Below are 14,609 nucleotides of genomic sequence, written 5' to 3'. Positions count from 1 at the left end.
TTATTGCTTTGCACTTACATATTGTTTAAATAAATGCAGATATCGATGAGTGTACTAAACCCGTTTGCGGTCATGGAGCAACGTGTACTAACACTGAAGGTTCTTACACTTGCACTTGTCCAGAAGAGACTATACCAGATCCCGATCCCTACATTAAATGCGTTGGTATAGTTAAGTGCGAGGTCGACGACGATTGTCCAGGAAACGCTATTTGTGATCAGCAAAAGAGATGTCTATGTCCCGAACCTAATGTCGGAAACGATTGCAGGCGTAAGTATAATATATAGTATGTATTTTTATGATATCAAATAAAATATTTTTATAATTCCTTTTATACTTTTTATATTAAATACAGAAAGAGATTGTTTCTTTTTATGTATACGAAATATTAATTAGCTTGTAATATTTTCCATCTGCCCGATCAGATCCATGTGAAGACCTATCTTGCGGACCAAACGCCCATTGCATGCTTCTGAACGACGTGGCGACGTGCCTCTGCAGCAACGGTTACACTGGAAAGCCCGGAGTAAAGGGAGGTTGCCGAGATATCGACGAATGCGCGATAAATCCATGTCCTCCAGGGGCTATCTGCAATAACGAGCCCGGTTCCTTCTCCTGTCAATGTCCGAGCGGCATGACGGGCGATCCTTACAGCGGTGGCTGCCAGGAGACCAAATCACCTCATGTGTGCGGCCCCAGCGCGCCCTGCCCCGCTGGAGAACAGTGCATCAAAGACGAATTCGTGGGCAGTAGTGTGTGCATCTGTCAACGCGGTTACATGCGCGATCACGAGACCGGTAAATGCAGAGACATCAACGAATGTATGGAGCTGAGAGAGAAGCCCGCCTGTGGCCTCAACGCGATTTGCAAAAATCTCCCTGGCAGCTATGAGTGTCAGTGTCCACCAGGCTTCAATGGAAATCCTTTTACACTTTGCGAAGGTAGTTATTTTTCGATATTCTTGTACGTATTTATGATCCAAGGTGTCTACTTCCTGGGAAACATGGAAAATCGGGAATATTCAGGGATTTCTTTTGTATCTGAAAAGATCAGGGAAGTCTCACGGAATTTTATTAGGATTCAGGTTCTTTTCAGGGAATTTTTTTTTAAATTCTTTTTTTTATAATTTTGCTTTTTATCTTGTAAACAATCAGCCGTGTACGTGAAACTGGCGTCTCATTTTGTAGAAATTCATTAATTGTTGAGCTTTGGCTTTATTTTTGATAGTTCCAGAGTTCTTGATAAGATTAAACACAAATAATTCTGATTATTAAATAGAAAATTGAGACAAACTGATTGTGAGATGTCAAGTTTACTGTATCTTTATTCGTTGACGATTTTTTTAACATTTCTTATAAGATTTTAAGCGCTTACAAGGCTTGAATGTGTGTAAAACTGGCGTCTCAACATTTCGTAGAAACTCATTAATTGAGTTGCGTTTTGGCTTTATTTTTTTTAGAATTTTAGAATTCTTGATATATATGAAGTATTTCGGGCGATATGTTTTGTAATTTGTTTATAATAAATATTCTAATAATTTTGATGTATAGAATTCTCTTCCTCTAGAAATTAAAAGTAATTACAGAATAACGAAGATCGATCGAGAATCATCGAAATATGATCAGCGTTTAATTTGGCAATTTAATTTGTTTAATATTCTAATAATTTTTACGCATGGAACTTTTTATGTAAGTATTGTGTAGATGGAAACTCCTAAGCACTTAAAATCTGATAAAAAATGCTTAAAAAATCGTTGGCAGATAAAGTGAGACAACGTGAACTTGACGTCTCACAACTTGTCAGTTTATCCCGTACAATGTATATATATATATATATATATATATATATTTGTTTTTTTGTTTATATACTTAATGTCTTAACATAATATTGAATATGAAGTACATACTCTTTTGAAGATAAAGAAATACAAATTTTATATAAATAAAAAATTATCTTATGAAAGTTCTTATTCAGTTTTTTTTAGTACACTTATAAATCTAATATTGAAATTTAAGAGGCTCCGTATTTTTTCTTCGTATGAATAAAAAATATTAGAAAATGCATGTAATAAAAAAATTTATTTTAGAAAAAGTTGTATTAAAAAGTTTTGAAAATATTCTTTTTACTTGGAAAAAGAATATTTTCAACAAAAATACCCGGAACATCAGGGAATTTTCAGAGAATTTTTTTAGAATATTTGAGTAGACTTCTGTAATATTGTGATAATTATTATTGTCGGGACCAAAAAAATGTTAAAAATTCGCAGAATGCAACAGCATCGAATGCCAGTGTCAACCGCCGTACAAGATCGTCAATGGTAAATGCATGCTGGCTGGATGCTCAAAAGGCGAGAAGTGTCCAAGCGGTGCCGAGTGCATAACGATTGCCGGCGGTGTCAGCTATTGCGCCTGTCCCAAGGGTTACACGACCAAATCCGATGGATCCTGCGAAGGTATGTTTCACGAAAACAAGAAAGATATTTTAAGTTTATTATTTTAAATCTCTAAAATTATTACAAATTTATTATTTTATATTATTTTAGATATGATTTTATTTTGCGAGTACAAGTCTCTTATTTGACAACAATTGTGTAAAAAACATGCAGAGTTAATTAATTAGTACTTGATAAGTATGATCGATTAATCAATTATTAATTTACATGTAGATATAAACGAATGTATTGTGGGACACCAAGTCTGCGGTTACGGTGCCGAGTGCATCAATCTACCAGGTGCTCATCAATGCGTATGCCCACACGGTTATGGCGGTGATCCGTACAACGGTCTTTGCTCTCCAGCCCAGAAGAGATGTACCAACGATAACGAATGCAAGGCTAACGAGAAGTGCGTGCAACCTGGCGAGTGCGTGTGTCCACCGCCGTTCTACACGGATCCCTTGCATGGGAATCTATGCAAGAGTGAGTCTATAAAAAGTCTACAAAATTTTCTATTACAAATACAGTTTTCATGTATCATAGTTTTGTGAAATTAATGTTTTCTATCTGAAATTGTGTCAAATATTTTCTCTGCTATTGCAGATCCTTGCGACCGTTTCCCATGTGGCATTAATGCGAAATGCACGCCGAGCGATCCACCGCGATGCATGTGCGAGGCTGGCTTCGAGGGTGACCCGCAGCACGGTTGCGTTGACGTGAACGAGTGTGCGAATAATCCTTGTGGCCATGGCGCTTATTGCATCAACACGAAAGGAGATCACGTGTGCGAGTGTCCGAAAGGTATGATTGGTGATCCTTACGGTGTTGGCTGTACGGGAGTTCCGACCGGCAAAAGCGAGTGTTCCTCCAACGACGATTGTGAAAATTATCTGGCGTGCGTGCAAGGAAGCTGCGTTAATCCTTGCGACAATATACCGTGTGGTCCAAACGCGTATTGCGAGCCCGATAAGCATGCCGCGTGGTGCAGATGCGTGATCGGTTTCACAGAAGGCAAAAACAACGAATGTGTCTCGCGTAAGTACAAATTTTTCAATAAAATTGTATAATTTATTGACAACTAAAATTATATTTTATATAATACATATTTTAATTAAATATAATGTAAGAAATTTATTTTATTAAAAAATATACATTTTATTGCGAACGATTGATATATTACTTGTTTGTTAAATAATATTTGATAATAATTTATAATATAATTGTAATTTTTACGCGTATATATTTAGTTTGTCAATATGTTATTAATTAGGTGATAGGTCAGATGTAATTTTATCACATATTGCATATGCACATTTGTTGTTGATACAGAATGCGATGGCTTTGTTTGCGGCACCGGGGCTCAGTGTATCGTCAGTTATGATGGCCCGACCTGTAAATGTATCGAAGGCTTCATAGGTAATCCTTTCCCTGGTGGACAATGCGTGCCGGATGTTTGCTCACCTGAAATCCCATGTGCCGAGCCAAGCGTATGCATCAGCGGACGTTGCAAGCGGCGTTGCGAGGGGGTGGTCTGCGGCATCGGAGCCATGTGCGATCCTTTAACAAATAAATGCGTGTGCAACCCCTACTTTGTCGGCAATCCCGATCTACTCTGTATGCCACGTAAGTGTAATATCTATCCGTGATGATATTTACACGTTTCACGAATGTTTCTCTAGAAAAAAAAGAGAAAAATAATATTTAATTGTTAATTAAAAATTTTTTTAATCTTTTAAAATAGTTTAAAAAATTAAAAAATAGTTAATATTAAAAATAAAATTTAATATTTAATAGTTAATAAATATATTAAATCATTTATATTTATATATATACATAGCGATTCAACCACCTCATTGCGATCCAATCTGCGGAAGGAATGCGCACTGTGAATACGGTCTTCAAGAATCAAAATGTGTCTGCAATCCGGGTACTAGCGGAAATCCTTATCATGGCTGTGGTGTCCAAGAGAAATCTGATTGCTCCACCGCGGTGTGCGGAAAGGATGCGCTTTGCAACGCAGGTCCTAATGCTATCGAATGCCTCTGTCCACCTGGCTTCGCTGGCAATCCATTTATTCAATGCTTCGGTTAGTATAGCTAATTATATGTAATTAATTTCAATTCAATTTTTTTATACTGTTATTTAAATTAATATCAAATTTCTCAGTTTTCAGTAGCATGTTGGTTTTTTTATAAATGATGCAAAAGTATTACATGTGATTAAATTTAAAAAGTATAATTGAATAATTTTGCACAACATTATGTAAATATTAAAAAGAGAGTTGTTGGCGATCTTTTACTATATAAATCATAAAACCAACTTATTATTGTTTAAAAAACGCGATTTATTTATTTATTTATCCAACTAATATTCATTATTTTCTACGTATGTCTTTTCAATGTTTTTTCGACAATTACTTAAAACAATGTTATCATTTAACAAAATGGTATTGTTAAAATACTGCTACAATATTTTCATTCTTTCAATACTTTCGTACTAATCGTAATAAATATAAAAGTAAGAATTTTACAAATCTCTTTATATTTCTTTATTAGACGTCAATGAATGCAACGGAAATGCATGTGGCAGCAATGCGGTATGCATTAACACCATTGGAAGTTACGATTGTCGTTGCAAGAATGGCTTCTTCGGCAATCCTTTCGTTGGATGCCGACAAGTGCAAGTAGGCCCGTGCGCCGATCCTTCGACTTGCGTCTGCGGTGACACTGCACCATGTCCTTTCGATTACACTTGCGTTGATCATAAGTGCGTAAACCAGTGCAGCGACATAAAATGTGGCCCCAGATCTGTCTGTCAGAACGGAGCATGCGTGTGTCCGCCAGGTTACAGCGGTAATCCCAACGATCTGCAGAAAGGCTGTCACTTGCGTGGTCACTGCTCGAACGATCTTGAGTGCGAGCCCCAGGAGATTTGTTTCCAGATCGGCAAAGGTGTTCGCAAGTGCGTGGATGCTTGCAGCAAGCTGCAGTGCGGACCTAACGCACTATGCATCACACAGAATCACGTGTCGGCCTGCTTGTGCATCGACGGTTATCAGGGCAATCCGAGTAATTTGATCGAGGGTTGTCAGCCATCCAAGTCCGTGATACCGGGATGCATACATGACTCGGACTGTCAACCAGGTTCATTCTGCCTTATTCTAGATGGCGGAGTGCATGACTGCGTAAATCCCTGTAGTAAAGTGGTGTGCGGAGCTTATCAAAAGTGCGAGCCTGACGTATCCGGTCATGCCACCTGTAAGTGTCAAGATGGTTACGAATGGAATCCGGTATTGTCATCTTGCGAGAAGCCGTCAGTGCCCGATTGCATAAGCGATAATGACTGCCATTTGAGCGAAGCTTGCAAGCCCGACGCGCTCGGCGTACTTAAATGCATGTCGATTTGCGACGGTTTCACCTGCGCCGCGAATTCCCGTTGCGTGGCAGAGAACCATCATGGTCATTGCGATTGTCTGCCGGGTTACACCGGTAATCCGAACGATCGCCGGGGCTGTCAAAGCCCGCGCGAGAACCGTTGCACTACTGACAGCGAGTGCGCAGAGGATCAGACGTGTCGCGGCACTCCAGATGGTCCACTCGCCTGTCAACTGGTCTGTGACTTCATCACCTGCGGTCCGAATGCGCTCTGTGTCGTTAATAACCACGTGGCCAACTGCGAGTGTCCACCCGGATCGTACGCCGGTGATCCAAACGACCCGACGTCTGGTTGTCGTGCGGTGCCCTGCGTCTACAACATCGACTGTCCACCAGCGCAGCTCTGCAACCGGCTTACGCACACTTGCTACGACGCCTGCGACGAGAACGCGTGCGGAGTGAATGCCGTTTGCATCGCGGATGACCACAAGGCTATCTGTCAGTGTCCACCTGGACTGCGTCCGAACCCAGTGCCCGACGTCGAGTGCGTCGCCATCGAGACGTGTCGTCCGGATTCCTGTCATCCGTCGGCGCTCTGCATCGCTGGCCCAACGAACGAGCCAGTGTGTCAATGCCCGCCGAATCACGTGGGCGATCCTTACACGAACGGCTGTCAGCCAGAAGGATACTGTTCCGGCCCCAAGGACTGCCCGGTGCATTCTATTTGCCACGAACATCGCTGCGTGAATCCGTGCGAGAACGCGTGCGGTTCCAACGCGCTCTGCGAAATCGTGGGCGGTCGGCCAAGCTGTAAGTGCATCCACAGATTCGTGCCATCCTCGAAAGGTGCGGAATATGGTTGCGTGCGGGGTACGAATTATTGCACGACGGATTCTGAATGTGAGAACAGCGTGTGTCTTGACGGACAGTGCAGAGGTAATATTCGATATATAATGTTGTTCTTTTATTAATTATTGAATGGAGTAATATATAGTTCTGTTACGTCAAATTGAAAGATTTTAATTAAAAAAATTTTTTTTAATGTTAGGTTTCGTAGAGATAGAAATTGAGGACTGTTGTTGTTTTTTCAGCTGTGTGTCGTTCTGTCGCCGATTGCTCAGACGGAGAGAAATGTATTAACAACAAATGTATGGTATCATGCATTTCGCATTCTCAGTGCCAAGCGGATCAGGCGTGCGTTAGCGGAGGGTGCATTCTCGGTTGTCGCAGCAATAAAAACTGCCCGACTATCGAGTCATGTATTAACAACAGATGTCAAGGTATGCTGCAAAAATTATTATGTCTATAAAAAATTATTTTTTATGTTAATTTTTTAATATAAATTAATAAAACAAGATATGTAAGGAGATCTTGAAATTAAAAAAAAAAAATATTTATAATTTTCTAGATCCTTGTGATAGAAAAGATGTATGTGGACCAAATGCGATCTGTAGTTGTACAAATCATGCGGTTACATGCACATGTCCTCTCGGTTTCCACGGTAATCCCACTCCGGAACAAGGTTGCGTTCGAGTGCCGAACACATGTCAGACTCCGCAAGACTGTCCTAGTCAACACCTGTGCGTCTCGGGATTGTGCCAGTGTCAGTGTTCGGAACAGAACAACTGCGCTCAAGGCGAACGTTGCAAGAATGGCATTTGTGTAAAAATATGTTACGGCGATAGTAACTGTTTGCCCGGCGAACTGTGTATCGATGGTACTTGTGAAACCGGCTGCACATCGGATGTCGGGTGCAAACGTGACGAAGTGTGCATTAACAACAAGTGCAGGTACCGTCATTTTTATTCAACGAAGTATCTTATTAAGTATGTGCACCTTTTATGTGATACATATTCAAAGAGATATTTTATTTTATTTTTCTGTAGAAGATTTTGTAAAAATTTAATTTATTTGTTTTTTTTTAGATGCAGTCACGGATTTATCGCCGGCCCCGAGCATTGTCTGGATATAAATGAGTGCGAGGACCAACCATGCCATCCAAGCGCCGAATGTATTAATCTTCATGGATCTTATCGTTGCACTTGTTCTCAAGGAACTGCAGGCGACCCCATAGGATCGGGCTGTACTCTGCCTCATCAATGTATCGCGCATACGGATTGTCCAGACACGCAAGCCTGCGTTCACCACAACTGTTCGGATCCATGCTCTCTCGTCGACTGCGGTTTAAATACTATTTGCACCGTTTTGGATCACGCGGCTGGTTGTCAATGTCAACCTGGTTATATCGGCGACTCCTCAGGTTGCTTCAAAGTAGAATGTCTTTCCAACAGTGATTGCCCGACGGATAAATACTGTAATCAGGAAATCAACAAGTGCAGCAGTAAGTTATTGCGATACTCTGTATTGACATAAAGATTGCATTGTACTTGATATATTTATTAAATTTTAGTAAAAAGATGAAATACGCAATAAATATTGAATGTTCAAAACTTTGAATCTTCCGTCTTCTCAGGTCCTTGCAATCAAGTGAATTGCGGATATGGTAATTGCCTGGCCATCGACCATGTCAGTGTGTGTAAATGCTATCCTGGCTTTGTTCTGATCGGCGACATCTGCGCTGACGTTAACGAATGCTTGCAAAATCCTTGTCATTCCTCAGCTACGTAAGTAAATTTTACGATTTTTAATATTTAATCACAAGATCTTATAATCTCTCAACCGGCATTTTTGTAATAAAATTTCGAAAATCTGTAGATGTCAGAACACGGAAGGATCGTTCGCCTGCGTTTGTCCGCATGGTTTAGTAGGAGATCCATTCAAAACTGGCTGCAAGCAACCCGGTGATTGCTTCACGGATTCAGATTGTCCTAATTCAGCCGCTTGCGTCGATAATAAATGCACGAATCCGTGCGACACACCGGGAATTTGCGGTAGAAATGCAGAGTGTCTTGCACGTGATCACGTTCCAATCTGCAGATGTCCTGGACAGACAACAGGAAATCCAGCAGTGAGTATTAAATTTATATCTAAAAAGTTTAAGATTTTATATATTTAATCTATATCTAATAAATTAATTATTATATCTAATTAATATGTATATTTACAATTAATAATAATCCTCGTATATTAAAGTTAATTTAATTAGAGCATTTTTACAATAATTTTATTCGTGATACTTTAAAAAGAAATGTATGATTTATATTATATTTTATGCTTAATAATAATTTTTCGTAGCTGGATTAAAAAAAAAGAAAAGTTATATATTCTCTTATATTATATATATATTTTCCGTTCGACTTTAATCGATCTTTTAATCGCGTGCTTTGCATTTTTAGACGGAGTGTATTCATCTGGAATGCAACTATCATAGCGACTGCAGTCACTCGGATGCGTGCTTCGATCATAAATGCGTCGATCCTTGTTCCCTTTCGAACGTTTGTGGACACGGAGCTGATTGCTCTTCGCTCAATCATAGCGCGGTATGTACATGTCAACCTGGTGGCACAGGTGATCCGAATCTCGGATGCACCCCGCTTCAATATTGCAAGACTGATTCGCAATGCGCAACCGGTTCGGTATGCAACGGAGGTATATGCACAGGTAAATCAAGATCAGATAATTATGTAAAGATGATAAAATTAATTTTTATTACGAGTGTATAAAGTCTATATCTTGTTTGCAACTTGCAGCGCTTTGCGGAAGTACGAGAGATTGCATTGGCGATCAACTCTGCATCAATGGCATTTGTCAGCCTACTTGCAGAAGTAATTCCACCTGCCCGGAATATCAATACTGCCATAATAACATATGTGTTCAAGAATTACGTTGCACGTCAGATAGTGACTGTGGCTATGACGAAAAGTGCATTAAAAACAGTATCGGACAGGTAATCTTACGAAATTTCTATATAACTTGTATCAAAAGGTCTTCTTATTAATATTTTATCAATTGTCAGTGAATTATATATTCGTTTCTCTGTTAATTATTATAGGCGGAATGTCGTGCAGCTTGTGATTTAATACTCTGCGGCCGTAACGCCGAATGTAAAACTGATAATCACATCGCAACGTGTACCTGTAACCCCGGCTTCTTCGGAAACTCTAAAGACGATAAGATCGGCTGTCAACCTATCGAATGCGAAATCAACGAGGACTGTACTCAGGAGAAGATATGCGATCTCCACAGATGTAGGATCGCCTGCCTCGCTCATAATCCTTGCGGCGTAAATGCGATTTGCACAACGGAGAAACATGTCCAAGTAATTATTTTCTTCTAGAATCTTTGAGATTAAATTTTTTTCTCAGACAAAGTAATGATCTTTGTGCTAACGTGTGATTTTTTTTTATCTCTCGATTAGATTTGTACATGCCAACCTGGATACACGGGAGAACCCACGCATGCTTGCGAACTGATAGATTACTGCGCGAACGCGCCTTGTGCACCTGGTGCATTGTGTGAAAATTCACGAGGGCACTTCAAATGTCACTGCCAGCCCGGTACTGTCGGAGATCCTTATAACAGTGGCTGTCAACCGCCAGTAGAATGTCTCCAAGACACAGACTGCCCACTAACTGCCAAATGCGTCAATATTAATAACGTACCAAAATGTTTCGGTACGTATATCAAGTTTTTCAATTTATTTCTCTCATTATTATATCCTATTTTTTATTATTATTATAATTTATATTTTATATATATATATATATATATATATTTATATTTTATATATATATATATATATATATATATATATATATATACAGGGTTGGAAAGTAACGCGTGACTTGTAACGCGTTACCGTTACAGTTACTTTTTTTTTGATAACATAGTGATAACGGCGTTACTATTTTTTTGTAACTATAGCGGTAACGTAGTTACATTTTTTTTAGTAACGGTAACGAATTTAACAGTTACTTTTATCGTTATTTTTTATATATGGAACCTATTTATGACATATTATATTTTCTATTTTCGTATATTCAATCTACAATTATCAACAAATATTCATATAAGTCCGTATTTAGAATGCGCTAACATCTTTGTAAGCGTGTTCTGAATAGGACCGTAATTATGAGAGTACAACAAATATATATTGTGTATTTGACTATAGTTATAAATTTAATGCAAACCAAAATTATTTTGTTTATACTTTGAGTGTTTTAAAATTTTTTCCTTGTTATTAATGGTTTTACAAATTTAAAAAAAATTTTTTTAAATTTATCGATATTTTATTAATATTTTAATTATTAATTTTTTTAATAAAATATATTACAAAAGTATATTTTTTATTTAATTTTTGATCTTGTTTTAACATTAAAAAAGTAACGAATAGTTACTTTTCAAGTAACGGCAACTAGGTACTTTTTAAAAGTACCTTTCCCATCCCTGTATATATATATATATATATATATATATATATATATATATATATACATATACATGTATATATGTACATATACATATAAACATAAAAAATTATATATAATATGTTTAATATTTATATAATATTAAAGTAACGAATAGTTACTTTTCAAGTAACGGCAACTAGGTACTTTTTAAAAGTACCTTTCCCATCCCTGTATATATATATATATATATATATATATATATATATATATACATATACATGTATATATGTACATATACATATAAACATAAAAAATTATATATAATATGTTTAATATTTATATAATATTTAAAAGATATGTATGTCTTATTTAACTTTGTTACTTTAGATACCTGCGCACGTATCCGGTGTGGTCCAAATGCAGATTGTGTTGCGAGTAATCATGCCGCGAGTTGCGAATGTCGCGCCGATTACGAAGGCGATCCGAATAATCTGAGCGTAGGCTGTCGTCCGAAACCAGTGGTTTGTTCGTCGCACGTTGACTGTTCGATCAATACTTATTGTTACGAGGGCATTTGTCGACGTAAGCAAAAACAATCTTTAAATATGAAATTTCAGTAGAAAAGATATAGCGTATTTAATAACATAAACAATATTATTTTAGCATCTTGTCAATCGGACGAGGAATGCAACTTGTCAGACGTATGCTTGAACGGACAATGCTTGGATCCGTGCGACGTGAGAGGATCCTGTGGCATAAATGCCGAATGCAAAGTGAGAAGTCACATTAAACAGTGTAGCTGTCCACCAGGTTTCACCGGCAACTCCGAAGTGGAATGCGTAAGATGTAAGTGCGAGATACATTTTCTCAACATTTATCATTAGAACAATCTCTCGTCATTGTGCTTACAAAATTACCATATTCCATCATTGTGTGCTCGCAGTGCCAGTGTCCTGTCTAGGAAGCGGGGACTGCAACAAAGGCCTAACTTGTCACGAGAATGTTTGTTTGCCCATCTGCACCATCGATGATGAATGCGCGTTGAACGAAAAATGCATTCGCGGCAACTGCTTACTCACCTGCCGACTGGACAATGACTGCTTCCTGGGCCACGTCTGCCTGAACAATATGTGTACATTCGGATGTCGCGCCGACGAGGATTGCAACGCGAACGAAGCGTGCTCAGACAACAAGTGCGTGAATCCGTGCGAGGGCACGCCGTGCGGACCAAACGCCAAGTGTACCGTCTTCAACCAACGCGCCACATGTTCCTGCCCTGCAGGCTTCATACCGAATCCGACAGCCAAGGTTGCGTGTCTGAGGTCACCTGGTCCGACCTGTGCGACCAATCGGGAATGCGCCGTGGGTATGGCTTGCGTCGCCGGTATATGTACATCTGTATGCTCGACTAATGCGAATTGCTTGAGCAACGAGAGATGCGACAGCTCCGGTATCTGCAAAGCACTCTGCAGACGAGATGAAGATTGCAGGAGTGGAGAGATCTGCGAGGGATTGGTATGCGTTTCCGGTTGTCGAGCGGACATTGAGTGTCAGGACAATTATGCGTGTATAAACAATCAGTGTATAGGTGAGAATTCTCTGTTAATATCCTTTTTATATAAAAGTTTTCTTTTTTTTTTTATAACGAGAACCAATTACCAAATTTATGGTTTTGGTTTCCTGTAGATTATATTTGTTATATAAACAAGAGGCGTATAAATATACATTATTTCTTATTTTTATTTTTACAGATCCATGCTCGTTGGCTGGTGCTTGCGGCGTAAATGCCAAGTGCACGACCGTCAATCATCAAAAGATTTGCACGTGTTCGTCGCCTTTAATAGGAGACGCTCGTATCGGATGCAAGCAGGCTTTCCTTTCTTGCTCGTCTGAACTCGAATGTTTACCGGGACAAACATGTTATGGCAGATCCTGTTATTCAACATGCAAAAGGTAAGAGATCACAGGCAGATACGAACAAATTCTTACGATGTTCCGATGCGTATTAAATAGTTATATTTTTTTCAGCGATGCAAACTGTTTGAGCGATGAACGGTGCGACGGCGGTATCTGTAAAGCTATATGCAACAGCGATGATCACTGCGTTGCGAATCAAATATGTCACAATCGGCTGTGCGACATTGGATGTCGCAGTGATAACACGTGTCCAAGTGATGAATCTTGTATCAACAATGAATGCAGAAGTAAGTATACTGTTACACATGTATATTATAAATTATATATGTACATCGTAAAAATTAGACTTCTCAATTACGAGCGATTTTGCAATTGATTGCATTGTTATCTTCAGATCCATGTGAGGGTGGCAAGGCGTGCGGAGAGTGTGCCGGCTGTCGCGTTGTGAATCATGTAGCTCAATGTAACTGTCCTGCTAACTATTACGGCAACGCGTTGATCAATTGTGCCAAGACCATGATTCCTTGCGATGGTTTATGCGAGTGCGACGAGATCGGTTTCTGCACTACCAGTTGCCATAATCAGAATGACTGTTCTTGCGGAGAGGTTTGTCACAGTGGCAAATGCCGTATCAAGTGCGACATCAATAACGCCTGTCCAAAGGTGAGTTCTGAAAATTTTAAAGTCTGTTTTGTTTTTAAATATTAATATAAAAGTTAATATATATTATTCAAAAAATTGTGCGCATCTTTCTTTTATTAAATAAAGGGCTACATATGCGATGGAGGTTTGTGCCTGATCGGTTGTCGTACTCATTCCGACTGCCCGTCATCGTTGTCGTGCACGAATGGTCAATGCGAAAATCCATGTTCCGCTCATGGATCACCTTGCGGAATAAACGCACTCTGCCGTGTCTCGAATCATCGCGCGGTCTGCTTATGTCCGGAAGGCTATCAGGGCGAGCCGAGCCAGGAATGCTATCAACTGGAGTGCCGTCACGACAACGATTGCGAACCGAACAAGCATTGCAGCGAGTACGGAGTCTGCACAAATCCGTGCTTACAGCATGGCGTTTGTGGCTTCAACGCACAATGTCGAGTGGTCAACAGAAAGGCGCAGTGTTCATGTCCACCGGGACACTTTGGCAATCCAAAGATCAATTGCAAGAAAGGTAATTTACATATTATGTTTATGTAAAAATTATATATTCGTAGAAGGAAACAATTTCATATATACATACATACACGTACTATGATCATTTCCAGGCGGAGACGAATGTCTACGAAGGCCTTGCGGTGTTAACGCTAAATGCCGAGAGACTTTAAATGGATTCGAATGTACGTGTGATCCGGGATGCCGCGGTGATCCACATCAAGTGTGCCTCTGCGATGGCGATCTCTGCAAGGACACTCGTTGCGGTGTTAATGCGGCTTGTCGAATTTATAAGAATCAACCGCAATGTTATTGCCCATCAAACTATCCATCGGGCGATCCGATGCATGCATGTACGTATTATTTTATTTTCTTTTTTATTTTAATAAAACGATTTAATAAGATATATATTAATAAAAGAAA

The 14,609-nt window shown here is 39.3% G+C and overlaps 1 protein-coding gene across 8 annotated transcripts in view; it reads left to right on the top strand.

The window, feature by feature from the left end:
* The window catches only part of Dpy (fibrillin-like protein dumpy), a 108,535-nt gene that overhangs the window by 35,637 nt on the left and 58,289 nt on the right, over window positions 1–14,609 (top strand). For all 8 annotated transcript variants that reach the window (XM_072889002.1, XM_072888997.1, XM_072889001.1 and 5 more), the window contains 25 exons: window positions 40–270; window positions 426–941; window positions 2,267–2,452; window positions 2,666–2,917; window positions 3,038–3,469; window positions 3,764–4,057; window positions 4,272–4,520; window positions 4,990–6,744; window positions 6,900–7,088; window positions 7,217–7,598; window positions 7,734–8,149; window positions 8,282–8,432; window positions 8,524–8,776; window positions 9,105–9,369; window positions 9,459–9,655; window positions 9,761–10,027; window positions 10,127–10,382; window positions 11,505–11,699; window positions 11,781–11,963; window positions 12,061–12,705; window positions 12,869–13,070; window positions 13,146–13,321; window positions 13,429–13,697; window positions 13,803–14,205; window positions 14,300–14,539. In XM_072889002.1, coding sequence (XP_072745103.1) covers window positions 40–270; window positions 426–941; window positions 2,267–2,452; window positions 2,666–2,917; window positions 3,038–3,469; window positions 3,764–4,057; window positions 4,272–4,520; window positions 4,990–6,744; window positions 6,900–7,088; window positions 7,217–7,598; window positions 7,734–8,149; window positions 8,282–8,432; window positions 8,524–8,776; window positions 9,105–9,369; window positions 9,459–9,655; window positions 9,761–10,027; window positions 10,127–10,382; window positions 11,505–11,699; window positions 11,781–11,963; window positions 12,061–12,705; window positions 12,869–13,070; window positions 13,146–13,321; window positions 13,429–13,697; window positions 13,803–14,205; window positions 14,300–14,539 — 8,604 coding nt within the window. The remainder of the gene's footprint in view (window positions 1–39; window positions 271–425; window positions 942–2,266; window positions 2,453–2,665; window positions 2,918–3,037; window positions 3,470–3,763; window positions 4,058–4,271; window positions 4,521–4,989; window positions 6,745–6,899; window positions 7,089–7,216; window positions 7,599–7,733; window positions 8,150–8,281; window positions 8,433–8,523; window positions 8,777–9,104; window positions 9,370–9,458; window positions 9,656–9,760; window positions 10,028–10,126; window positions 10,383–11,504; window positions 11,700–11,780; window positions 11,964–12,060; window positions 12,706–12,868; window positions 13,071–13,145; window positions 13,322–13,428; window positions 13,698–13,802; window positions 14,206–14,299; window positions 14,540–14,609) is intronic.

This window comes from Anoplolepis gracilipes, chromosome 3 (assembly GCF_047496725.1).
Source record: "Anoplolepis gracilipes chromosome 3, ASM4749672v1, whole genome shotgun sequence".
Lineage (NCBI taxonomy): Eukaryota > Metazoa > Arthropoda > Insecta > Hymenoptera > Formicidae > Anoplolepis > Anoplolepis gracilipes.
This window is presented reverse-complemented; position numbering and strand designations above follow the sequence as displayed.